The sequence below is a fragment of the Anticarsia gemmatalis genome, chromosome 5 (genome assembly GCF_050436995.1).
Source record: "Anticarsia gemmatalis isolate Benzon Research Colony breed Stoneville strain chromosome 5, ilAntGemm2 primary, whole genome shotgun sequence".
Classification (NCBI taxonomy): Eukaryota; Metazoa; Arthropoda; class Insecta; order Lepidoptera; family Erebidae; genus Anticarsia; species Anticarsia gemmatalis.
The window spans coordinates 10828997-10854403 of record NC_134749.1 but is presented as its reverse complement, the minus strand read 5'-3'; the positions used below and the strand labels follow the sequence as shown (position 1 = coordinate 10854403).

General features: G+C 35.4%; 3 protein-coding genes across 3 annotated transcripts; 1 reads left to right on the top strand and 2 right to left on the bottom strand.

Moving 5' to 3' along the window:
* Positions 1–61: 61 nt before the first annotated feature.
* Positions 62–4688, top strand: LOC142973291 (facilitated trehalose transporter Tret1-like). The gene is made up of 9 exons (XM_076114929.1): positions 62–410; positions 583–722; positions 1023–1255; positions 1648–1826; positions 2181–2312; positions 2680–2971; positions 3072–3129; positions 3227–3365; positions 3899–4688. Exons 1-9 carry the CDS (start codon positions 62–64, stop codon positions 4429–4431), a joined length of 2055 nt encoding a protein of 684 aa, XP_075971044.1. The 3' UTR covers positions 4432–4688.
* Positions 4689–4951: 263 nt separating this feature from the next.
* On the bottom strand, positions 4952–14686 carry LOC142973163 (aminoacylase-1-like). The gene is made up of 9 exons (XM_076114762.1): positions 14521–14686; positions 13925–14094; positions 7089–7260; positions 6637–6786; positions 6408–6487; positions 6211–6321; positions 6026–6121; positions 5605–5738; positions 4952–5309 (listed from the first exon to the last, which is right to left on the bottom strand). Exons 1-9 carry the CDS (start codon positions 14606–14608, stop codon positions 5105–5107), a joined length of 1206 nt encoding a protein of 401 aa, XP_075970877.1. The 5' UTR covers positions 14609–14686; the 3' UTR covers positions 4952–5104.
* A 703-nt stretch (positions 14687–15389) lies between these two features.
* Positions 15390–25306, bottom strand: LOC142973162 (aminoacylase-1-like). Its single transcript, XM_076114761.1, has 9 exons — positions 25156–25306; positions 23397–23566; positions 21205–21376; positions 20387–20536; positions 18389–18468; positions 17836–17946; positions 17477–17572; positions 16947–17080; positions 15390–16598 (listed from the first exon to the last, which is right to left on the bottom strand). The coding sequence occupies exons 1-9, from the start codon at positions 25241–25243 to the stop codon at positions 16388–16390; spliced, it is 1212 nt and encodes a 403-aa protein (XP_075970876.1). The 5' UTR covers positions 25244–25306; the 3' UTR covers positions 15390–16387.
* Positions 25307–25407: the final 101 nt, after the last annotated feature.

Here is a 25407-nt window from a genome sequence, read left to right as displayed (position 1 = left end):
ACCTTGATTTAAAATAACGACCGAGAACTTGTGTCACCTGGACTGAATTGGCATCAAACAAATGGCTCTGATGAATCCAGATCCTGGGTTTTGGACACGAACGTCTTGTATTCAACTAACTTACGGGATTTGGGTGAACATGGTTTCTATGACTATTGGACTGGGTTATGGCTTTCCCGCTGTGCAAATTCCTCAGCTAAATAGCCCGGATTCAGACATTTTGGTGTCTACGGAGGAAGCATCATGGATAGCCAGTGTGTTGACGTTGTTTTGTCCGATTGGCTGCATGATAAGTGGCCTCTTGATGGACAGGTTTGGACGCCGCGCTATGCTGATGTGGTGTCAAGCGCCTATCAGTATTGGATGGTTATTCACCGGATTGTCTGGTAGTGCTAAGGCTATTATTATAGGTAATTTATTGCTATGATTTTTGGTGCTAAACAGAACTAGGCATTCTGTATTTCAATTTCCATGTTGATTAAACTGAACGTTTACTTAGTTTCAACCTTCTTCATGAACTGTTTTTCAGTGTTTTTTATGATAGTAGAATAGTTGGATTCTATAACCTTTGTTATGTTTTAGGTCGTATTATAACTGGTATTGGTTGCGGGATGGCTATGGGTCCGCCAAGGCTGTATACTGCTGAAATTAGTCTACCAAACATGAGAGGCTTGCTTGGAGCTTTACCAAATATTTTCCTGGCTCTTGGACTTACGCTACAGGTTTATTTGTATTTATTTTTCTCCATTTACTTATTGCCCTCGACTCACCTGTGAAATGTCCTTCGGGCAATGATGTAGTGGAATTTTCTACTGATGTGACAAAATAGTAAGGCCACAAGGACGTATCGTGTCTAAATTCATAATATGAGTTACTTATTGCAACGGTAATTAATTGATTGAAATTCTGTAATAACTACTGTTTCTGGTTTCAAAAGCGGTATAAATTTGTCTACTAAAATGTATACTAACAATTGAAATACCAGCTTCATGACCCTACGTTAATGCTATTTTTTTGTTCAGGCAGCATTGGGATCATACATACCATGGAAAAAGTTATGCTACATTTATAGTACGATCAGTTTCTTCCTCTTCATGGCTTTCTACCTTCTGGATGAGACGCCATATTACCTGTTACTACGAGACACTTCCGAACACGCTCGCCAGGCACTCGTCTCGTTCAGGTCGACGAACTACAACATTGATAGAGAAATGAACCAACTGATCAACTACAAACAGGATAACAACATTCGTAGGTTCATATTTCATTAAAATTTTTGTATATTTCCTTAAATCTTGTTCACTTTTTGATTAAAAACAAATCTTTCCGCTTGTCGCCGCTCAACCTCTATCCAGCATGTTGGAAAAAGGGGCCAGGGCACAAAGATGGTGACCCCACAAACATGAACTTAAACTTCAAATAAAAATTGAAAGATAAGAATATAGCTGAGGCCTCAAAACATAACACCTCAATAGACTAAACGATCCAATACAATCGTTGTTTTTGAGGTGCCCTTAATGGCAACACAAGATATATGACTAAAAAGACACAAATAAAAAGTCAATTAACACCGTAGAGGCAGCTAGACTTACATACTTTATTAACTTGACATTATAAAACATAAAATGCAGTACAGACTTAAATTAGATTTGCTTCTTTCAGCTTGGATTGTAAAGCGAGAACGAGAGCACTATTTCGAACGGCCTCCTTGAAACCATTCGCGATTATAGTGGCATTTATACTAATCGTACAGTTATCTGGTGCTTCAATATTCACGTTTTGGACTACGGAGATGTTACAGGTATTCTCATTTGCTTATAAGGTTAATTTTATCTTATTTTAAATACCACTGATTTAAGTGAAGTCTTGCCAGTGCGTATAAAAAGCTGATGCCTCTTGTAATATAACTCTCATATGTTTAGTCTCAAAAAAATGTTATAACACAAGGTCGGCAAAGTATATTTACTTATAAACAGGCATTGTACTTATCTTGTTATAGAAAAGAGTTGCTAAATGTTACACCGCACTACTCAAAAAGTAACTTTCGGAGTAATTTGATAGTCTTTAAAATGCATTTCTGCTCTCTATACATGCTGGTTTTATGATATTTCTCTTGCATTGGCCACGATTTTTATCGTTATTTTGTGTTTTTAGCTAATTTAAGAAATATATTTAAATGTTACAGCTGGCTAATTCAGTGATAGACCCGTACGAGGGCAATGTGTATATAAACTTTACAAGACTTACGTTTGCGATTGTGTCTTCGGTACTTATATATCATGTGGGCAGACGAGTCTTGGCTATGGTATCGGGTATGTATTCTTCAATTTAGAATTATTATTAATGAGCCCAGTTGTTTATTTTAACATACATACTTTAAATCATGGGTAGGGAGACACCAGAAATAGCATTCTTTTTATATCTAGTTTTTTAACGTTGTTTTTTTCACTTGCATTTTCAAGAAAATAAGAACTACCAAACCTACACAAAGTAGAATTTAGACAAAGATTGCATACACACCCTACCTACAAACTTTACATAAAAGATACTCCAAAATACCGACTTTTACAGGGCAAAATAAGATCTCAGGATTCGAGTGTCTAGACTGAACTTATGAAATCAGCTACAGCCTGTTTGACTTCAAAGATTTTACCACTTAATGTATTTAATTTGTTCTAGCCTGTGGCGTAAGTGCAGCATGCTTCACTGTTGGTGTATTCTTATACCACCATAACGACCCCAGCATCATGCCGCTTCTAGCTTTCATCGCGTACATGGCCTTCGCCAGTGTGGGATTCTACTATCTGCCATTTTTTCTTATGTCCGAATTGTATCCGTTGCAAGTGAGTATTGGCGCAAATAAAATTCACCATAAATATTTCTGTCTTGTACCCTTAATAATGTACAGCCAAATCAACCCAATTTGTTCGTCGATAGTGGTTAAAAAAGCCCGTCGTTACATTTTATCAATGTGAATATAATTCGCTCTTATGCCCTCATACGAACTAGCAAATCACTTTTACAGTTTAATATGAAACCGCCTGTAATTTTACGCAATTAAACGCCATTAATTGCAAGGCAGTTGTATACTGTAACCGCAAGGCTATTCGCTCTCGCTGTTATCCTTGCGTAGGGGGGCTCAGCATAATATTTGAGATTATTATAATTATTTATCTAGTTTCCAAGTCAGTACGACTTAGTCAGTGTAAAATTTCTTTTTTTCCAGATCCGAGGGACACTGACTGGTATTACAATAGCAATAACGATGTTTTTCATGTTTGCTTCGTCTAAAAGTTTTGTTTATATGAGAGATGGCATCGGTGTTGCCAATATTCTGTTGATGTTTGGCGGATTCGCTCTTTTTGGTGAGGTATTTAATTACACAGTTACTGTTTGATGTACTATCCCTTACGAAATATGTATAATTTACTCCATAATTCCGTAACCCCTTTTTTGCCTTTTTCAAAATAAAATTAATAAATTTAACCCATTACTGTCCCACTGCTGGGCAAGGGTCTCCTCCCGTAATGAGGGAGGGTTTAGGCCTTTAGTCCACCACGCTGGCCAAGTGCGGGTTGGGGACTTTGCATGCCCTCAATAAATGTATTAAACAAATTTTAGGTATGCAAGGTTTCCTCACGATGTTTTTCTTTCACCGTTGGAGCATGTGATAATTATTTCTAATACACACATAACTTCGAAAAGTCATTGGTGTGTTGCCTCGGGTTCGAACCTGCGACCACTTGCGTGGGAGGTGTCAACTTATACCACTCGGCTATCACTTTTTCAAAATATTTGGAATAAAATGAATGAAATTAATTTGAGTAACTATGTTAACTAGGTTACGGGTAAAGCTATGGTTATCATAGTTAACAATTCATTATGAATAAAATTTCAGGTGCCATAGCGCTTTATATGTTTCTGCCAGAAACAAGAGGTTTAACACTACAAGAAATAGAAGAGTACTACACAAAGCGTCGCTCTACTCTCAGTTCGGATCGACAAAATCAAGGTTTTGACTCTCACAGTACTCGTAAAACTATAAAGGATTTGTCACATGAACTTCATAGAAAGTCGTTTGTGGAAATTAGAAAAGTCTCCTCGACTATATTAGCAACACATACTGATACACATGATTCGAACAAACATGTTACTTTACAAGTAGATGGTCATCATTACAGAAGCATGACGGTTGAAGAACAGAATCAAGCAAAGAACGTGACTGAACACCATGACAAAAATGTTGATGATGTTGATGAAGAAGAGGATGAAATTGCAGTAACTTCACTTAACTCAGAAGACTTGAGCACAACTAGCAGAGACAAGGACAAATCTTTAGATCATGCGCAAACTTTAAGCCTCAGGGAAGAAGTAAAGAAAGAAGTGGCAAAGGAAAAACAGGATAGTAAAAAGACAGGTAAAGATTATTAGACAAGTATTAGAAGTTATTAATAAATATGTTGTTGCAGTATCGTTGAAAATACAGTGGAAATATCTGATGATACTACTGTGATTTATATCAATTTAGTACGCGAAGTCAATTACAAAGCAAATAATCGTATGAAATTATGCAAGCTTTACAGATATTGGATTGCAGAAAAAAAAAACTTTGTATAATTATAAACCTGCATATTCTTCGTCTTATCTTGATGTCCATTTGCAAAGCAGTTTAAAGATGTTTGGAGTCATCTTTTCTGCACCATTTTTTGCAAATAAATTGTACTATAATTCAACCTGTTGCTTCTCGTGGATAGTGCTTAAGTGCTTATTGTACATACGATTCAGAATGAATATTGTGTTCAAATAAATATTTATAAGAATTGTATAGAAATATTTTAATTACTCTCTGAATTTCCCATCTTTATTAATATTCTGCAATTCACGTTTTAATAGGCAACGCAATGTATTTTAAGTATTTTTTTATACAAATATATTTATTTAGAAACTGCTAACCAAATACTTAAACGATACTAAAATTTAAAATCTCGTGCTTCCTCGTCACTTTGACTTATAGTGTAGCGAAAACAATTTTTTAAAGCATCACAAAAAAGTTTCGTTTAATTTTCGGCCGTAAACAACACAAATACTGTTAATCAACTTAAAACTACACATTAGCAACAGCCTCAATGACTTTTTCCATTAAATCAACTGCCTTTTTAAACACATCGACATGTAAACTTTCATCATGGGCATGAAGAAGGAGAGGGGAGTCGAAGAGTGGGGAGAATCCAATTGCCGGGATGCCTTGTTGACGAACATATCTAGCGTCTGTTGCTCCTGGACATACCACTGGCTTTAATATAAAGCCCCTGGAATGGAAAGTATATTGATAGATACATGATATTTCGAAATTAGGAATTTGGTTATGTTCTTTGCAATTACGTTGTAACGTAAAAGAAATCCAATTTCCTAGTACAATCGTGCTAAGAAATTAGGAAGATGTTTCGAATCAACTTGACGTGACTGTCCGGTACTTATAGGTTTTATCACAAATTGCACGTAAAATGAGGATTTTTCTTACTTACAAGAAAAAAATAGCAAATATTTTTTTGTTGTGACCTGATTATTCTCCAGATCTTAGGCAATATTAGTCGGAGTACTTACATGTCTTTAACAGCTTTGTCCATAACTTTCCAGAAAGCTAACTTGTCGTTCAAAATTGTGCTCTTAACTTGTGGGTTCTTGACGACATATTCAAATGTCACACCGTCTCCAGCTTCTTTGCACCATCTTATAATCTGAAAAAATAATGTTAAGTTGTATTTTGTAAAGGTTTATAATAATAATTGTATCCTCTACTTTGATTTAGGTATCTATTGTCCCGAAAACTATAATTTTAATCTTTTTCTGCCCATATCCATGGGAATTAGGTCGATTTTTTAAAAGGTACATATTGTATGTCTGACACAAGAGCAGGATCGTAAATGGCAAAAAATGGCATACTTAGGGGAAGATCTTAGCAGTGGTGTGGGAAGTAGGCTGAATAGATAGATAGACATATTGTATAGGTACTACCACAACCTACCATATTTTCAAATTCTTCATGATCAGCATCTGCAGCAATTCTAATATCAAAAGATACTGACAGTCTTTCTGGTAACACGTTGATTTGGACACCACCCTGAAACAGAACACCGTCATCAAAGTATCACTTACTACTATAATGAGAATCACAATAATTTCTTTAACAATAATAACTTTCTATATTACCTCAACTTGAGTAAGATTGATACTTGTGACGTCACCGAACCACGCACCTTGGTCAATCTTCTTTTTCTCTTGAGCACGTAGCGCCATGAACTTATCTATTATGTAGTGTAACTGAAATTATTTCAAAGCTTTAGATATAATTACGTGTTATGAGTTTAAATATCCTTTATTTAACCTTTGGATATTCTTTAGTTAACCTTTTCGCCAGCAGTGCGCACTGGTCCTGCAGCTACCAACGATCCGTGTCCTGGCTCCCCTCGGCAAGTTATAACGATTTCTGCGAATAAATTTTTTGATAACAGACATACATAGTTAATATCACAAATGCAATAATCTGTCTGTATACTAAGAAAACTCAGCTGGTCAGTAAAGAATCTTTGGGTGGAAAACTTTTATCAAAATAAGTTATGTAAGACGACTACTTACGCCTTGATGTCTTTTCTCCATAGAAAACAATTATCTCTTTAGGTTTAGGACTAGGAACGCTCTCGTCCAAAGCGAAACCGACATTGAGTTTTTTGAACTCTTCTGATGCGGCAAACGCACCCATACCATCTACTCCACCGATTTCTTCATCTGGGAACAAAAAAGGGTATCAAACGGTGACAAAATAAAATCTATCTGAGCTTGAAAATTTGCTGATTTTGGGGCTTGATACTAATTAATATTTTTTATCGCAGATCCACTAGCAATAACTCTTTTCTTGATGGTATAGGTACTCGTACACTGCCTGTAGCTTTCTCCAGCATACACAACCCATTATCTGAAATGCTGAAATCAGGCCGTGCCTTGCTATCTTCCTGCATGTGCATTCTGGGTATTTTTTCGCCATTTCAAGATTATATTATCTTAATGTTTTTATCAAGTTTAATACCAACCAGGAACAAAACTGATATGCACGGTTCTTTGAAGCCTGACTCCAGCAGTCTTCAGTCTCCTGACAGCTTCCAGATGCATCATGCCCATACTCTTCATGTCTTGGGTACCTCTCGCGTAGATGAACCCATCTTCCGAGATCACTGCTCCAAAGGGAGGGTGAGTCCAGTGTTCCTGAAAAAGGTATTTTTGCATCTTAATTTAATTTTTTATGTAAATTTTTAACTATGCACGTTTGGAGCAGTGATTAACGTGGTGATATAGCCGCAATAACCATAGCGCCGCGTGTGGTGAGTTCGAATCCAACTTAGTACAAAATATTGTATATTTTGTGATGTACAAGCTCTGCTCAGTTCGAAATCAGACCGTGTGTGTGATATCTGGGAATGTTTATTTAAATCTTGCTTAGCGTGTTCTAGAGTAGGATAGGAGGGTTCATGTGACCATGCCATGTATTTTACCTTGGCATTTTAGATTTTCAATGTTATGTCAAAGATAACACCGAGATTACTATTTTCACTTATCATTACGTCAAAATGTCAGATTAATCTTTTACGAATTCGGTAACCGCTGCCCATGAATGGGCCATACAAGGCAAGGTTACTATAAAAAATGCTGGACAACTCTAGTTTTAGCATGTAAATACTGGATGGATAGGTCATGGAAAACGGTCTTAAGCAGGTATTGGATAGTTAGGGATTTATAACGCCAATAGTTACTTTATTTCCTATTACTATAACTAAAAAAAAATATTATAGATAGATGTAATGTATGCTTTCATACATACATACATAAAATCACGCCTTCTTCCCTTAGAGGTAGACAGAGACTAGAGAACGCCAGTTGGTACGATCCCTACAAACTTCCGTTGCTTCATTCACACACGCATGCATGCATGCATACATTATATCATTCAGGTAAGTATATAAATTTCTTGGTTGTTACTTTTTCACACGTTTAAATAAGTCGCTGTTTTTATAATAACGCAATAAATATCTCTCACCGTTTATCGTTATATGTTATCGAACTCTTTTATTGACCGTATTGTGAGTAATAAACAAAATTAACAGTATCTACTCAACTAACACAAGGGACTTTCATCGATAAGGCATTCTCTTAAGATTACTACTAATTATAGTTACATCGTGTTACGCAATGTTGGAAATCATACTTATGGAGATTTAGTGCTGTATTTATATATACTTAGATATCGTTCGTCGTTCGGTACCGAGTAGGACGTTACTGTGTCATTTTGCTCCGCAATAATTAATTAAATAAAGTAGGTAAAAGTGAACAATTAGTATATATTTTATAACAACATAGTAGTGTAATAAGTAAAGAAAATAGTGTCAAAATTCCACGTCAATTGCATAAGAAACTAAAAAGTTACAGCAAAAAAAGTGTAAAAACATTTTAAAAATCACGGTTGAACCTTGACCTACCTCAACTCGCGGATCGCCCGCTGCACTGCTTGGTTGCGAGTTCGCGACCCCGCCGCCCGCTGCCCGCCGCGCGTCCCGCCGTCGCCCGCCACCTGCATCGCTCCACCTGTGCACCAAACTACGCGCGTCGCCGAAATATATCATCGAAAACTTACCGTTTGATTACAACTACGAGTGCGGCCCCCTACTGTACTGGATTCCAAGATGACTGCAAACTGCAAGGAGTGCGGTAAGATAATAACTAACAACTGTCTTATGAATTGCTCTAAATGCAAAGGTAATTATGACTTGGAGTGCCTTAATATTACTAGAGAGTCCTGGAAAAAATATAGCAATACTTACAAACAATCCTGGCTGTGTCCTAAATGTCCGCCGAATAAAAAGGGTTTCACTAGAACTCCCGGCCGCAATCCTGCATCTAATGACAGCGAGTCGATCGGAGATAATGTGAATGTTGTGAGAGGTTCGCGGGGAATATCAACGCTGGAATCAGATATCTCTGTAGGAGAGCTGGTAACCGAAATCCGAGAACTTAGGCTAGAGTTGAAGGAGTTAAGGCAAAGCACTAATGAGATCGCATCGCTGAGACAGGAGGTCCAGGACCTAAAAACTGAGCTCACAAATCTTACGCCGTCTTTTGCACAACATTTTGCAAAATGTAATAAACTCCTGCAAGATAAAGACCAGGAAATAAACAGCTTAAAACTAACGATATCGCAATTTCAATCAACTATCAGTACCCTAGAACAATCATCGTTGAGAAATGAGCTTGAGATATGTGGCCTTCCTGAGCTCAACAATGAAAACCTTACACATGTACTATTGACAGTGTCCCAAAAACTGAAGGTAGACTTAGGAGAATCTGATATTGACTCCGTATCTAGAGCGGGTCCAAAACCTAAATCCGGGAGTGACTCCTCTAAACACCGCCCAATTGTTGTCAAATTAACAAGGAAGGCAAAGAGAGACGAAATATTGCAAGCAGCTAAATATAGGAAGAACATTACTTCTGAGAATATTGTTAACACGGCTATTTCGAAAATTTATTTTAATGAACGAGTTACCAAAGAGAAGAGATTGTTATTTCGTGAAGCTCGTGCTAGAGCCCAATCCAATGGGTTTCGTTTTTGTTGGTTGCGAAATGGTAATATATATGTCAAGAAGAATGAGAACGGGCCTACTGGTCAATTTCCAGCATTACGCATTCACTCCATCGAAGATCTGGATAAGATTGTCGGCCAACCGGCTACATAGACTTATTGTTATGATTTTATTGTATTTCTTATATTCCTTTTACATTTTGATCTCATTTTGTTTAAACCTAAGATATTTTTATACTCATATGTTGTACACACTATTATACTTATTTACACACTTATACACACTCTTACACACAACCATATTTACATACGAAGTCTTAGTAAGCTATTTCTTACACAAGGTAAACCCAACCAAAATTTTTTTACATTTACCCAACGCCTTTTACTTGTCTCTCGTAGACTTTCATCTACCAAAACTTTTCATAGATACTCCTCTCTTTATTTTAGACTCAATTATGCGCACTTATAGGATGGCATATAAACTCCATTGCTCTTTTAAATTTAAATACGTATTAACAACATATATTTATGGCTACCTCTGAGCTTATGCAACAAATAGATAAAGCGTTTATTGTAAAATGCCATTCTATCGATAGTATAGAGGAGTGTTACAATGTTATTAAGAATTATACTTTAAAAACTCTCTCTTATAATATTCGCAGTATAAACCAAAATTTTACCTCATTTTTGTTGTTATTAAGTAGATCTAAAATTGTATTTGATGTTATAGTTCTAACAGAGTGTTGGCTCAGTGATTCTCTTACAGTTCCTCAAATTCAGGGTTATAACTCGTATCACACGACCAAGCATTTTAACAGGGCTGGGGGAGTTGTAATATATGTGCGCGACATTTGGTCGCCAATGATAAGCGAACCTTCTGTTGAAGAAGCTGACTGTATCGTTGCATGCATCCCTAATGTAGCTTCTATTGTTGGTGTATACAGATCTCCGTCTTTTAAAAATTCAGATAAATTTATTAATTCTTTGCAAAATATAATTCCAACACTTAATCTTAAACCCTGCACTTTATTTATGGGCGATATCAATATTAACATTAATAACTCCGATTCTTATAACGTTTCTTCTTACCTCTGTGCAATGGCAGAACTAGGATTAAAACCGGCAGTCAATAGACCTACAAGAAAGAGCTCATGTATCGACCATGTTTTTTTATAGCGGGGAAATCGAAATAGAAACTATAGTCTGTTCTACATCATTAACTGATCATGATCTGATAATTACGGGTATAACTGGGGTTACATCCAGGCCTGTTATTCCTCCAAAATATAGAGTGCGTGTTAATTATGATTCTATTGCTGAAGAATTAAGTAGCGTTGATTGGACAATTTTAAGTAATATTTCTAATGTAACAGAACAAACGGAAACTTTTGTGGACATCATTAAAGGTATATTAGACAATAATTGTAAACGCATCACAGTGTCTCGATCAAAAAATCTTATAAAGCCTTGGATGACACCTGGTCTTCTGAGGTGTTCACGTGTAAAAGATAAACTTCATTTAGAATCAAGAAAAAACCCTTCATGTAGCATTAAAGCCATAATATACTCTAGATACCGGAATTTTTATATTTCTTTGTTGCGTAAAGTAAAAGACGATTATCATACCAATCTTTTAGCACAGTACAAAAACAAGCCTCGTGAGTTGTGGGGTACCATTAACGAAATCACTAACAGAAAAAATAATAAATCTTCTCCGAGCTTAGACCTAACGACCATCAAAAGTTGTCCTCAAGAATCTGTCAATGTTTGTAACAATTTCTTTGCTTCGATAGGCCAAACCTATGCTAACGATATACTATTGAAGTTAAATGCCACACAGTTGACCCTAGCTCAAAACGTTGACACTAATAATTCTCCATCATCATCTTTCTTTTTCGAACCGACTGACAGACATGAAGTAGAAAATATTATACATACCTTGAGATCAAATACTGCGCCTGGAGCTGATGGTATTTCTGTACAAATGATTAAAGCTATTAGTACTTACATAGTAGATCCCCTTGCTGAAATAATTAATCTTAGTTTATCCACAGGAATGGTCCCAAATAACTGGAAAATTGCAACTGTCATACCAATTTATAAAAGTGGAGAAAGCAATAGTCCCAACAACTTCAGACCTATATCTTTGCTCCCAGTCTTCTCTAAGATTATGGAAAGGATTGTTAATAAACGTTTAATAGATTACCTTGAAAATAATAACATTTTATCCCCCAACCAATTTGGATTTCGAAAAAAACGGTCGACAGAAGACGCAGTTAATTTGCTAATTAACAATATTGTAGACAATTTAGACAACGGTAAAGCGTGCACTGGAGTTTTCCTAGACCTAGCAAAAGCCTTTGATACCGTGTCGGTTCCTATCTTATTGAGAAGGCTAGAAGGCATAGGTGTAAGAGGCATTGCTCTTGACTGGTTCAAAAGTTATTTGTGTGGAAGGCGTCAATGTCTAAAAATAGATTCCTGGCTCAGTACTCCTAGTGAACTCTCGTTTGGCGTACCCCAAGGCAGCGTCCTTGGCCCTACTCTATTCTTGATCTACCTGAATGAACTTGCTTCTTTACCTTTACTTAATGCTCACATCATCTGCTACGCCGATGACACTGCTATATTATTTCATGGTAATTCTTGGGATGACTGCAATCAAAGAGTTGAGAATGGTATGGCTAAAGTAATGCGATGGCTAGAAGATAACTTACTTACCTTAAACACAAGCAAAACGAAGTTCCTATGTTTTCACAAAACTGCGGCGTCGGCCCCACCTGCAATAACTAACATCTTAGTCCACACATGTTCTCGTGATCAAGTAAATGTCGATCCTAATTTCTGCGGCTGTAAAGGGATTCAAAGAACAGAAACAATAAAATATCTTGGTATCCTTCTTGACGAAAAACTTACCTTCAAGGAACACATTACAGCCTTATCGTCAAGAACCAGGAAGATAATATATATTATGAAGGAAATTAGGAACGTAGCTAGTGTAGAACTCATTAAGACAATCTACCTAGCGCTTTGCCAATCAATTCTCACATACTGCTTAAGAATTTGGGGGGGTACGGCTGCTACCCATATAATCTGTCTTGAAAGAGCGCAACGATCAGTCCTTAAAGTCATGTTAAAGAAACCCATCAGGTATTCTACAGAACTTATTCATAAAGAAACAAAATTACTAAGCATTCGCCGCCTTTATATAAAACTAGCAATAATCTACACACATAAAAAAATATTAAACTCTGATACTTACCAAGCTTTACTTAATCGAAGAGTCTACAGGGCCCAGGTCCCTGCAGTCCATACCTCCTTCGCCAAGAGATTCAACACTTACCTATATCCGTTTATTTATAACAAATTACAAAAAAAATGTAACTTTAAGGAAAATTCTATAAGAGAAGTTGAACTAAAAACTATTAAATACTTGGGTAAAATTGACTATTACGAAATTGAACAGCTGCTTAAAACTATTTACTAATTATTGGGTCATTCACACACACACACACACACAGACACACACACACACACACCCAAACTCACGCACACACACACAGACTCACACACGCTCACGTATACACACGCACACGCTCACACAAATACACGCATTCTTCCTCATAAATACATAAATGCTCTTACCTTTTGTGTTATTAATAAATAAGTACATTTTAAGTTTAAGTTAACTAGTCCGATCTGGCAATTGTTCATAATATTGATAGCCCCGATACAGGCTGCGCCTAGTGGGGTTGTCGTAGATATAAGCATAATTTTGTAATACTGGACTGGTAATAAATGATTTTTTATTTATTTATTTTATTTATTTATATCCTTTATTTAAGAACTACAACAGTGCAAGTCACACACTAGGATATAAAACTAAGCGGAGTTTATGATAACCAAACAAATGATAAGCATACCTACCTACTTTCATAATGTTACATATAAATCCAAATTAAGAAGAGATCATCCTAAAAATGTTTGTCTTGGGTGGTAAATATATTTGGACCCACCACACGCAGTACGACGTGTAGTTAAAATGTCAAGTTATAATAGCAAAACGAGACCAGGCGACTTATAATTAAATGAAAACTAAACTTCGCACACAATCGGTTGATTCTTACCACAATTTTATCAATTTCCAAGCTTTGTTTAAATGAAATACGAATCTTCTAAACCGCGAAAGTACGACACCAAAAGTCTATTCACGAATGTCATGATAGTTATCGTATATCGAAATTATAGCGATACTTCGGATTCACGAAAGAGTAGGAAACAGGGTTAAAGTTTCACCTCGTAAACAGGTACCACATCCATATGAGAGTTGAGCAGTATAGACGGCAGTTGTTTGTGAACTCCCTCCCACGTGATCACCACCACCGGCTTCCTGGCCACCAGCTCGTACACCGCTACTGGCAGATCTAGTTCTCTTGCTTGTTTCTTCAGGAACTCCACACAGCCGTCTGTAGAATATATATGTATAATTGATGTTTGGTAGTTGTTTGAAGGTTGTCTAATCAATTTATCAGCATTTCATGTTTTATGAAAACAAAACATTACACAACACGTTGAATATTTATGATATATGATGAACTTTATTTATTTCTTCTACTTTCTTATTTTATTTTGTTAAGTTAAGAGTTTTATATAAGAGAAATGTTTTCTGAACTAATCAATTAATCAAAGCCACCACGCCACTACCTGTGCATCGATAGGTCGTGGTTTCGATTCCCACAAGGAACGAATATTTGTGTAATTCCCAAATAGTTGTTTTGGGTCTGGCTGTACTTTGTGTCCGTTGTTTGTATGTTTGTAAAAATCTCCGCGACACGAGACCGAATTTTAGCTTAGGAGTTTTCTTTTTTAAAACAAAATAATGGCAAACTTACCATAATCAATATCAGGATGAACACTAGGTATTTTTAAATATTCTCTAAATCTTTGCACTTCTTCATCTTTATCCCACTTAGTACTCATAATCACAATTTTAAAACCTTTATTTTAATAAAGACGTGTGAACTTGTACAGCGGTAAATATGTACTGATCATTGAGTTGCTGTTTCAGTATGAATTGTTATCGGAGAGTGAAGAATAAACTTTATATTATTTACATGAGAGATAAATGTGTTGTAAAACTAAATACTGTATCTACCTACTAGAAAGTGGTGTTGATAATTGTGCTGGTATATTATCATAATGTAACAATTTGCCATTTAATTACTTACTTAAATAATTTTATTATTATTTTGATATAAGTAAATTTAATAATACTGCATATTACGAGGGTCCATTCCCGATAGGTATAAGAGGTGCTAAAGTAATATTTGGTTTTTATAGATTTTGGTATAAAACTGCTTATTGTTGGCCACAGTTAAGGGACAAGCCAAGATTGCTATAAAGCATTAAATAGAACCAAAATTAACAGCGACAAAGAGGTGCTAATAGCCCCCTTTACAGACACACTCTATCGCGCATGAAACAACAAGCGCGCGTGAAAGAGCGTACGTGTAAGGGGAAAGGAAAGAGCACGCGCCGCGCTCATCTGTCAAGCCCGCGAAGAAAATCGCGAGCGAAGACCACGCTGCTTTCCCGCACGCAATCCTATACGCTCCTAAGAACGTGCGATAGAGTGTGTGTGTAAAGGCAGCTATTTTGGATAATCTCAAAAACTAACTATACTCGTAAAGTTTGCTTTAAAACAACACAAGATTTATTACAATCTCCTTAGTTTTTGGTAAGGGAAATAAAACCACAATAGTTGTGTTTTAAATATTTATTCCTCATAACATACGAATACAATACTGTTCCACTGGTCTAAAATGTTAGAATTTGATCAAAAAGATAAGATCTCATTATTGAATAACAATGTTATCAATGCAGCTGTAACTTTATAAATTACCTTCTTAAATGTCTTACTTAACTTATCTAGTTAACATACTTTCAGTTTTCCATTCATTTTGATGAGTCTTTTTAATAAACAATCAATCTACAATCTAAATGGCTGTCCTATTCAAAGATCTTTGACAGTCGTTATTAGTAGTCAGAAGCTTGAAAGTGTGACAACCACAGGGGCTATCGTATTATAACCCACGTAACTGGGTTGTGGTGGTTCGATAGACTGTTGGTCCATGTAAAATACTGGTATTCAGCTGCATCTGGTGAGACCGAAAGCCGACTCCAACTTAGTTGGAAGAAAGGCTAGGCTGATTTAATAGACCTAACTTTGTCGAGAAACGGTTTCTGAGGTAGGTATATTTAGCGGTAGTTTATCTTTTCAAAAGCGTTTAAATTCAAATAAAAAACGCTATTGAATAGATAAACTACGGCTTAATATACCTCAGAAACCGGGCTAAGTAATTTACGTGCTGTTCAAGTTAACCACTGTGAACCACTGTCCAAGTTATAGTTCAACACCTCATATGTGTAACTCTTGAATAGAAAACTATAAATCATATAATAATTAATACTGAAACTACATTATGGTAAATTCTTATGGTGAACCTACACTCTCCTATGTTTGTATGACTTATTATAGATACAGAATTAATAAATAATAAAAAAATAATTTATATCAGATATAGCGTATTTTGCAAGAACTACTCGTATATTTAAAGATATATTTTAGTACCGACCGGCTGTAAAAAAGAATTTGAGAAATTTGCGATGAATTGCAAACCTCCTCCTTTTTGAAACAGATTAAACATCACGATACATATAAAACATTTACGTTTTATAAACATTACGATTAACGACAGCCTAGTTGGGCACATTAGCAACAGCTTGTACAGCTCTCTCCATTATATCTATCCCTTTCTTATACACGTCGACATGTAGGCACTCGTCATGTGCGTGAGCGAGTAAGGGAGAGCTGACGAGGGGGGAGAAGTTGATGGCAGGGATGCCTTGCTGACGAACGTACCGGGCATCAGTTGCTCCTGGACAGATTACTGGGTTGATTGTGAAGCCCCTGGAATAAGATAAAAGTTTAACATAACAGTATGGATAAAGTTGCCGCAGCGGTGCTTTGGGATATCCCCGGGAGCCGAAAAAAATGCTTCTTACAACAAATGTTGTTGTTTTTTTATAAACCATTATACACGTTCAAAGCTTCTATTCTTTCATTATCTTCAACAATAAGGAATGAAATCTATGATATTGTCCTAAACCTATCTAAGGCCTTAGATAGTGTAGGAGAAATGGACCATAACTACCAAAGTAGTATTCCATGTGGAGCTGCCGACATTTACCTTGAAGGTAAATAAAAGCGAAACAAAAAGATGTTCTTCAATGCATTTTGTTTTTAAAAATGACTTACATATCGTTGACTGCCTTCTCCAGGGCGGTCCAGAAAGTCAATTTATCATTCAGTATTGTGCTCTTTATCTGTGGGTTCTTGACGACGTATTCAAATGTCACATCATCTCCAGCTTCTTTGCACCATCTTGATATCTGAAATATTTGCCCAGAAAGATCTCAGAACTTCCAAAAGCAAAATAAATGGGTGTCTCTTGGATAGACATGTAACATTCTTGACTTTATCGTCATTTACTATTAGGTCAGTAGTCAGATAGTAGACAAATAAATGCTTAAAAAAATATAAGTTAAAAGAAAACGGTAATATTCTTCATCAATTGTTTTGTTTGGTATTATCAGTAAAAGTGCTTTTATTAAAAGAGAAAAATACTTGAGACCGGGTTTTTTTTTATTATATGACTTAATTCTACCGTCTTACCATGATCATTTAGGTACTAAAAATCGCTGAAAATTTGGTGTTGTAACCAAAGACGTGAATCGGTGTAAAAATTTTTCGTTGTATCTATAGAAAATTTAAATCGTTTCTCTTACCATATTTTCAAATTCTTCATGATCTATATCGGCTGCGATTCTTATATCGAATGATACTGACAGTTTCTCTGGTAACACGTTGATTTGAATACCACCCTGGAACAAAATAATATCACCCTATATTAAATTATGTTTTTGTTTTTTCACCCGTTTCTGTTCCACTGCTGGGCAATAGTCTTCTTCCGACCAAGGGAGGGGTTAGGCCTTGAGCCACCACGCTGACTAAGTGCGGGTTGGGTACTTAGCTTACATAGAGCAGGGAGAGAGATAGTTTTTTTTATGGCTGACAAATTAAGTTATTATTTTATCGACAACTAGTATTTTTGGTTGATTGTTCAGGTTCGAAATACAACAATTACCTCAATTTGCGTCAGGTTAATTGTAGTGACGTCACCGAACCAGGTACCTTCGTCCACTTTCTTCTTCTCCTGAGCACGCAGCGTCATGAACTTGTCTATTATGTAGTGTAACTGAAAACATGAAATAGTCTAAATATAATTTATTATGCTTTAGGTAATAAGTATGTGTAATGAAAAGTAAATAATAAATTAAGTTTACTTATAGGTATTTTGATAGAAAATCTGATTCAATGGATGGGAAATTCGTAAGGATCGTACCAAGAGATGTTCTTTGGTTTCTACCTACCCCTTTGATAGGCGTGATTGAATGTATCTATTCTAAATCAATAAATAGTAACAATAACTGTGAAACTTAATGTCATACTTGAAAATGTAAATTAGTTAGGTACTTCTTTTGTGTATTTACTATGTATATCAGGTACATAAAATAAACTATAAGTCTATGTTACTAAGATAGCACAAGCTTTTCAGCCTCGTTGGAGGGATAAGCGAGATACATATTGTAGCATAGAGTATTATTATAACAGATAATAGAAATCATTTGGCCACGAACCTTTTCTCCGGCAGTGCGAGCTCCACCTGCGATTAATAACGATCCATGCCCGGGCTCCCCCCTGCACGTTACGACGATTTCTACCACAAATACAAAACATAGGTGCGTTTTACATTAAACATAATAAAACACCTTTTTTTTTTAACTCCTTGTCTTTTCCTAATATCCTATATCATATGCGGGTAAAGTATCCTCCTAGAATTAAAGTGAAGTCAGGCCCCGAGTCAATCACGTTGGAATCGTACGGGTTGAGAGCGCTACTTTCTTTAAGAGCTGTTTAAAGAAACTCTCGGGTATGTAAGATTTCACCAGGAAGTTTTCCTTCATCGTGGAATCAAGTTATTATTTCTAATACAAACATACAACTTGAAACAATCACTCTAGATTTGAACTGTCGATCACCTGCGTGGGACACAAAAGCTATCACCGCTACGTTTACGAATCCATTGCTACATCAAAATTGCAGTGCAGATGCACTTTTACATAACAGTTTAATTTCTACTGCCGTGTCACACATTCACGACAATTAGTACTGTAGCTATTGTAGCTAATTACAAAGGGTGTTGCGAAACGTTTTCTCATGTCGCTTGTTGTTTCATAAATAGGAAGGCTCTAGGATTTATGAGTGTCGTTGCTAAACAGATTGTTATCTTCAGACGCTTTCATAAGGATTTCGTTTTATAGAGCAAAATGTTGATAGCTATCTAGAATTATTATTTATGTATTTTGTTCTAGTGATATTGTGAGTCCGTCACTGGTTTATTTTTGGTAAGTGGGCAATTTTTGTTGTATTTTTAGGCACATATATCAGGATTTTGTATAATAAGTATGTAGTCCACCATAGGCTATTTCAGGTACTTTGTTATTTTTTTTAAACTCTCCTTCTCCCCCTCTCGTGAGAGAAATGTGTATTATTATTTGGCCGTATTCGCATTTGGTTGTATTTGCAAATCATCGATTTAACGTGGGGGAGAAATTGGGGAAGAATTAAAAAATAAATGAGTCAAAAGCAAGTTTTTATAGATTTAGCCCTGCTTCTTGCTACATACTATCATTATTTGTATAAGTACTTTTAGATCAAGCCCAAGAATCAATCAGCAATGGCAAAAGGGTTGACAGGACTTCGTTATAAAAGCAACAAGTACTGTCCCACTACTGGGCAAAGGCCTCCACCTTTTTTTTCCAATCCTCCCATTTACGCCCTCCAAAAGCATTTTACTGTGTAAAAATTTTACAAGCATCTATTAATCATAAACTTTCATGTTTATTATATGACAGTATAGCATTTATAATAGTCATTTCTTAATCTAGGTTCAAACAATTTCATTTAGAAATAAGTGGTGCAGTTTCTTAAGTATAATTAGTTTATAAATTCGCGTTGGGCAAAGATTAATTGTTTCGTCAGTGAAGTGTAACGGTGGCGCGCCAATCAAGATATAGCTAAGTGTCTTATTTAGCAGTTTTATAGCTAATTATTATTTGTTGCTATTTTTTTAATTATGCTTTAGAAGAAGAATAATGTCTATTACACTATTCGTAATAGGGTAGACACGCTTATTAAAGTGAGGGAGTCAAACCACGCGTAACGAGAATTGTCATCGCTAATGCGTTTTCTGAGGCACCTTTTGCGGTAGTTTATCTATTCAAACTGTCATGTTTATGTATTATCAGCTTAAACGCTGTTGTATAGATAAACTACCGCTAAATGTACCTCAGAAACCGGGGCAGAGTAGTTTATTTGACGATAAAGCCCAGATCATTATATCAGGTGCTTAAACATTGAATTTTAGAATTCAGTTAATATAACTAAAGTTGTTCTTAAAAGCATTACTCTAAGTTGCCTGAAACAAGACTATTGCAATAGGTTCTAGTACCGGGTGACTGTTGTCGAAATTATTCTTAAATATTGATTCACAAGATTGTTTTGAAATCAATATATTAATTTACAAATAGTGGTTGTTTATAAAATTGTAAGTAGCCAGAACTAAAAATACTTACGTCTCGATGTTCTTTCTCCATAGAAAACATAAATTTCATTAGGTTTTGGATTTGGTCCGCTCTCGTCTAGCTCAAAACCGATGTTGAGTTTCTTGAACTCTTTTGAAGCTGCAAACGCACGCATACCGTCTACTCCACCTATTTCTTCGTCTGAAAACACATAGTAAACATGAACATACCTCTGAAAATTAATATTAAGCATAAGCACCTATAGTAATTCTCTATATTTAAATGACAAGTTTATGTTATTTTTATTTGCTTCTACTCGTGATGGCGTCGGCATTAAAAGGTTTCCCGGAGTGAAAAATATCCAAAATGTTAATATAAGTTCGAAGCTATTATTGTACCAAGCTTAATCATAAATCTGCTTAGTTGTTTACTTAGTAGAAAAAGTAACATACAGACATTCATACATACATTCATTCTCTTACAAACTTTAATTTTAATATGAGTAGGATATTGTCGACCAAAGTTCTACTTGCTTTGTTTAATCTTGACTTTTTGACAGCAAAATACGACGTCAAAGGCTTCTCCTTACGTCTTAAAGTCAAAGTACCAAGAGCAATAACCTCACAAATGATTTAATTATAATATTATGAAGAAATTATTTAATTCGATGTCAGCTAATTAAAAATTTAAAATATTTCTTTTGTATTTAATCGCTGTTCCAGTAATTTTAACATTTCATCACCGCACACATCATTTGTTAAAACGCTGTCTTTGTCCAATTTCAATACCTACTATGTTACTACCTCAATTCGAAACCATAAACACAATTATCAAAAAGCAATAAATTCCACTATTACCTTACAACTTACCTGGGACAAAACTAATATGCACAGTCCTTTTAAGCCTGACTCCAGCATTCTTGAGTCTCCTGACAGCTTCCAGATGCATCATGCCGATGCACTTCATGTCTTGAACACCCCTCGCGTAGATCAACCCATCTTTTGAGATGACGGCAGCAAAGGGGGGGTGAGTCCAGTGTTCCTGAAATTTTATATAGGTAAGACTATCTCTTACATCAAATTTGGGCATCATACAAAATCTATAGATAGGCGGACTTGAGCGCGTCATATCCTATCCGATATATATCTGTCATATTTTATCTGCTTTTACAGCACCCCATGTGTAGATAAAAAATTGCGTCTTATACAGTGTTCAACTAATTACGCGTTCACTTCATCAAAATCCCAATTGCAGTTAAGTTGTCAAGACTTAAATTGACATTTTCGCCAAATTACCTTTTTTGTAAGCCTTTCACCAAGCGGCTTAAATATGTAATCAAACAAACCTTCCATAAGTTAGCTGGTTAGAAAAGGGAAACGATGTTTTTAAATATCTTTCGGGCGCTAAGGTTTAAGGAAAAAGTGAGGAGTTAAGTGAGAAAATAATCAAGACCTTGTAACTGAAATTATGTGGCAGCGGCTTTAGATTTCAAGAACGGATTAATAATAATTATAAAATTAACTTTATATTATTATAATTATACTATATTTTCTTCTCAGAAATGAAATGACGTGTATTTACAGCTAAAGTTGATGATAGCATTGTGATTGAGGGAGATTTTATCTTTAGTCTGCATTTAATACGCATTGTATGGCTTTTATTATTGTCCACTGTCCAGTATCAGATAGATCTGAAGGAAATACTTATATGTTAAAAGATATGATCAATTGAGCAATCGGAAGAATATAATAATATTATGATTATGCTATGACGCAAATTCATTTATTTGCCGTTTGCCGGTAGAGCAACGGCTTTGTATGGCTTTTATTTTAGCCAGTATCAGATCGATCTGAAGGAAATATAAGTTAAAAGATATGAGCAATCGGAAGAATATAATAATATTATGTTTGTGCTATGACGCAAATTCATTTATTTGCCGTTTTCCGATAGAGCTACGGCTTTGTTGAGGCTCCCATTACGGTACAAATCCCACAAAAAGTAATTATTAACAATGTTTTCTACACGCGGTACTATCGAATAGTGCGGGTCTGTCCTAGAAATAGTTGTAATAAAAGTCAAAATAGTTCTTACGGAACCCGGTAGAGGCGCTGAACAGATTTTTGTGTAAAATTTCTCGATAGCTAGCGAGGTGTCGGTAGTCGATAGTAGTAGAGAATCGAGCTAATGATCAATTTTTCATGCATAATAAAATTTCTCCATAGCTACTTAGTTGTTGATAGTTGATAGCTGCTATAGTCTGCTCATTGCTCAAGAACAGTTTATAGCTATTTAAATAGAAAGATAGATGATAATTTATGTTATTGTATTAGATCTTAGATAATGTCAATGTTTGTCTGTCATTAACACATGTTGAATCATATTATCAGTTTTATTACACTGTCAAGGGATTAGTATGTCACGATACTGTTATCTTTTATAGACAAAACATGCAATGCTTAGACAAAATAGAATTTCCAACTCTATCTCTTTACAAGGAAATGCAATGAAAATTTCGTAGGAAAATGTACTCTTTTTAAAACTTAGTTTTGCCGAAAAAAACCTCTTCTATTGTATGTCGTAATTATTTGCGATATTTTTTCAGAGATTTTTAATTTGATCCTTTATGTGTGTTTGTTATCCCTTTTTACATAGAAACTACGTCTGAATCGTCTTTTAACCAATTTGAACGAAGAACATTATAACAACAACAAACAACGACAGGCCTTAATACCCGCAGGTACCTTATTAGATGATACTTTTTTTCGCAAGCATACCCGCCAGTACCTACATATTAACTAGTTCTTTTATTTATCTTGGTGCCGATACTATCTTTATGTCGTCAAAAATACACTATTAACAAAATAAATAAAAATATATTTGGAATTCGCATTCCTTCGACTTCCAGCTACCAACTTTACTTAAAACAAAAGTCTTTTCTTATCTTTTAACTAGTTAATTGGAGAAATATCACTTATATTATTACCTGTCCTTTCAATAAGTAAATCGTCGCTACCATCACTCATATAGAGTTAGTAAACACCATTACGTCAGGTTGCCTTACCTCATACACAGGTACCACATCCATATGAGAGTTGAGCAGTATAGAAGGTAGTTGTTTGTGAACTCCCTCCCACGTGATCACCACCACCGGCTTCCTGGCCACCAGCTCGTACACCGCTACAGGCAGATCTAGTTCTCTTGCTTGTTTCTTCAGGAACTTTACACAGTCATCTGTCCAATAGAAAAAGTTTACTTATTAAATTGAGATGAGGATCTTAAAAATACATATACAAGCACGCGTTAATATAGAATGATGAAGTATTCTGTCTTCTTTTCTTTAGAAGCCTTTGAACCTTCTAAACTTTTCACAAGCAACCAGCTTTTCAAAAAATACAATATACGAGTATAACTATTTCAAATTAATTATGATTATTTCAAGTACTTTTTTCGAACTTTACGAAATAAATGATTTTTTGAAATTGTTCCGCACGCCAACACTGTTGCTTGATGTCGGCTTTATTTAGAAGGCAGAGGCCACAAAAAGTTAGTGCGACGACTTGGAATCTAGTCGGGAGGATTGTCGTAAGACAAATAATGAAATCAGTGGATTTTTTAGGGGCGTCTTTTGCTCAGCAGTGGGAAGGGTTAATAAAATAATGTTTCTTTGAAATAAAAAGCTGCTGACGACGTAAAGCCAAGATGCGACGGCGCGGCAGGTTAGGTATGGAGACGAGACTTCTAAGGAAAAGAAGACAACATTTTCCCATATTGTTCTTATTTTACGCTTAACTATGGCATCGTCAAATGTTATCTAAACCGGTTTATTCGTTAAGATGTTAAAGTTGTGGTAGACTGTGCTCCCCCAGCATTTATTTATAAGAAAAATAATCATTTCAGAAATATTATATAGATTTGAAATCTATTTAGCACTAAAATAGCAAAGAAGTCGCTAAAAAGTCTGACATTTCTGTCTCTTCTGAAAAAAAAAACGTTTTTAAATAAATATGACTGTTTTAAAGTAGTAGCAAGAGAATAACAATTATGTATGATAATAAATTGAACAAGGATGAGGACATTATGTAATTTATTTATGTACCTATACCAAATCAGGGATATAACATTGTTTTTTCAATAGTTTTCCTGTCATTCTTTCTTTATTATTAGGAAATAGACAGTAATATATAAATAGAGCTCAATAGTATATAATGTATAATAGAATACGGGAACGGTCGCCGGCGGAGTCAGCCTGCAACCACGACGAGTGCAACCTGCGCCGAAACGTTAGACATTTTAAGGTAAAATGCGTGTTCGCGTTAATTCCCGTATTCTATTATACATTAAACATGCAACGCGAGAGTTTAAAAGTTATCAATCGTATATATTCTACCGTTTCGGAGAACTTAGAGAGGTATTGATAACGTAATTATCCCAATTACGATTTGGTCTAGCTGCTATTGAGATAAAAAAGTGCTATTGTTTAACAGATATTAAAAAAACCCTGATTTTTATTAAGCAAATCTCTCTAACAAAATCTTTTGTGACAGTTTATTTTAATACGCAGGACACACAAAGATGCCTAATTTTATGTGTATATGCAAGATACATTTATGTACTTAAATTAATATAACTCACTAAGATAAAACGAAGGCAATACAAAGGTTATCAGTCTAAAAGAAAAAAAGCCTTCTAAAACTGGATTAGTATTTAGGGCCCATCATTCTGCAGGCGTGAGCGCAACCGGTCGAAACGTCTAAGTTGAAGTAAATAATACACGAACGGGTAAATCCCCTTTAGCCTAAAGTATTAAAATATTTACTTACTGTAATCAATATCAGGGTGAACGCTAGGTATTTTTAAGTATTCTCTAAATCTTTGTATTTCTTCATCGTTATCCCACTTAGTACTCATAATCACTGTATTATTTTGCTAAGCACGCGTGACCCCCAAGCCTCCTCTAAAGACACTAACGATCCCGAAACATTTGTTTGGTTTTATACGCCTCATCGCCAATAGATGGCGTTAGTATGTCGAAGTTAATTATTTAATAAGCAAGACAATTTTAATTAATTATT

What these genes read in the sequence shown, in the direction of transcription:
- LOC142973291 (XM_076114929.1), top strand. Translation starts at nt 62, where the DNA reads ATGGCTCTGATGAATCCAGATCCTGGGTTTTGGACACGAACGTCTTGT. An exon ending in CTCATTTGCTTATAAGGTTA is followed by an intron (nt 1,827 to 2,180) that starts ATTTTATCTTAT and finishes ATATTTAAATGT; the next exon opens with TACAGCTGGCTAATTCAGTG. An exon ending in AGTCTTGGCTATGGTATCGG is followed by an intron (nt 2,313 to 2,679) that starts GTATGTATTCTT and finishes AATTTGTTCTAG; the next exon opens with CCTGTGGCGTAAGTGCAGCA.
- LOC142973163 (XM_076114762.1), bottom strand. Translation starts at nt 14,608, where the DNA reads ATGAGTACTAAGTGGGATAAAGATGAAGAAGTGCAAAGATTTAGAGAA. An exon ending in GCATATCAGTTTTGTTCCTG is followed by an intron (nt 6,787 to 7,088) that starts GTTGGTATTAAA and finishes TTTTGTTCCCAG; the next exon opens with ATGAAGAAATCGGTGGAGTA. An exon ending in TCAATCTTACTCAAGTTGAG is followed by an intron (nt 6,122 to 6,210) that starts GTAATATAGAAA and finishes GTTCTGTTTCAG; the next exon opens with GGTGGTGTCCAAATCAACGT.
- LOC142973162 (XM_076114761.1), bottom strand. Translation starts at nt 25,243, where the DNA reads ATGAGTACTAAGTGGGATAACGATGAAGAAATACAAAGATTTAGAGAA. An exon ending in TCACCCTGATATTGATTACA is followed by an intron (nt 23,567 to 25,155) that starts GTAAGTAAATAT and finishes TCTATTGGACAG; the next exon opens with ATGACTGTGTAAAGTTCCTG. An exon ending in TTAACCTGACGCAAATTGAG is followed by an intron (nt 17,573 to 17,835) that starts GTAATTGTTGTA and finishes ATTTTGTTCCAG; the next exon opens with GGTGGTATTCAAATCAACGT.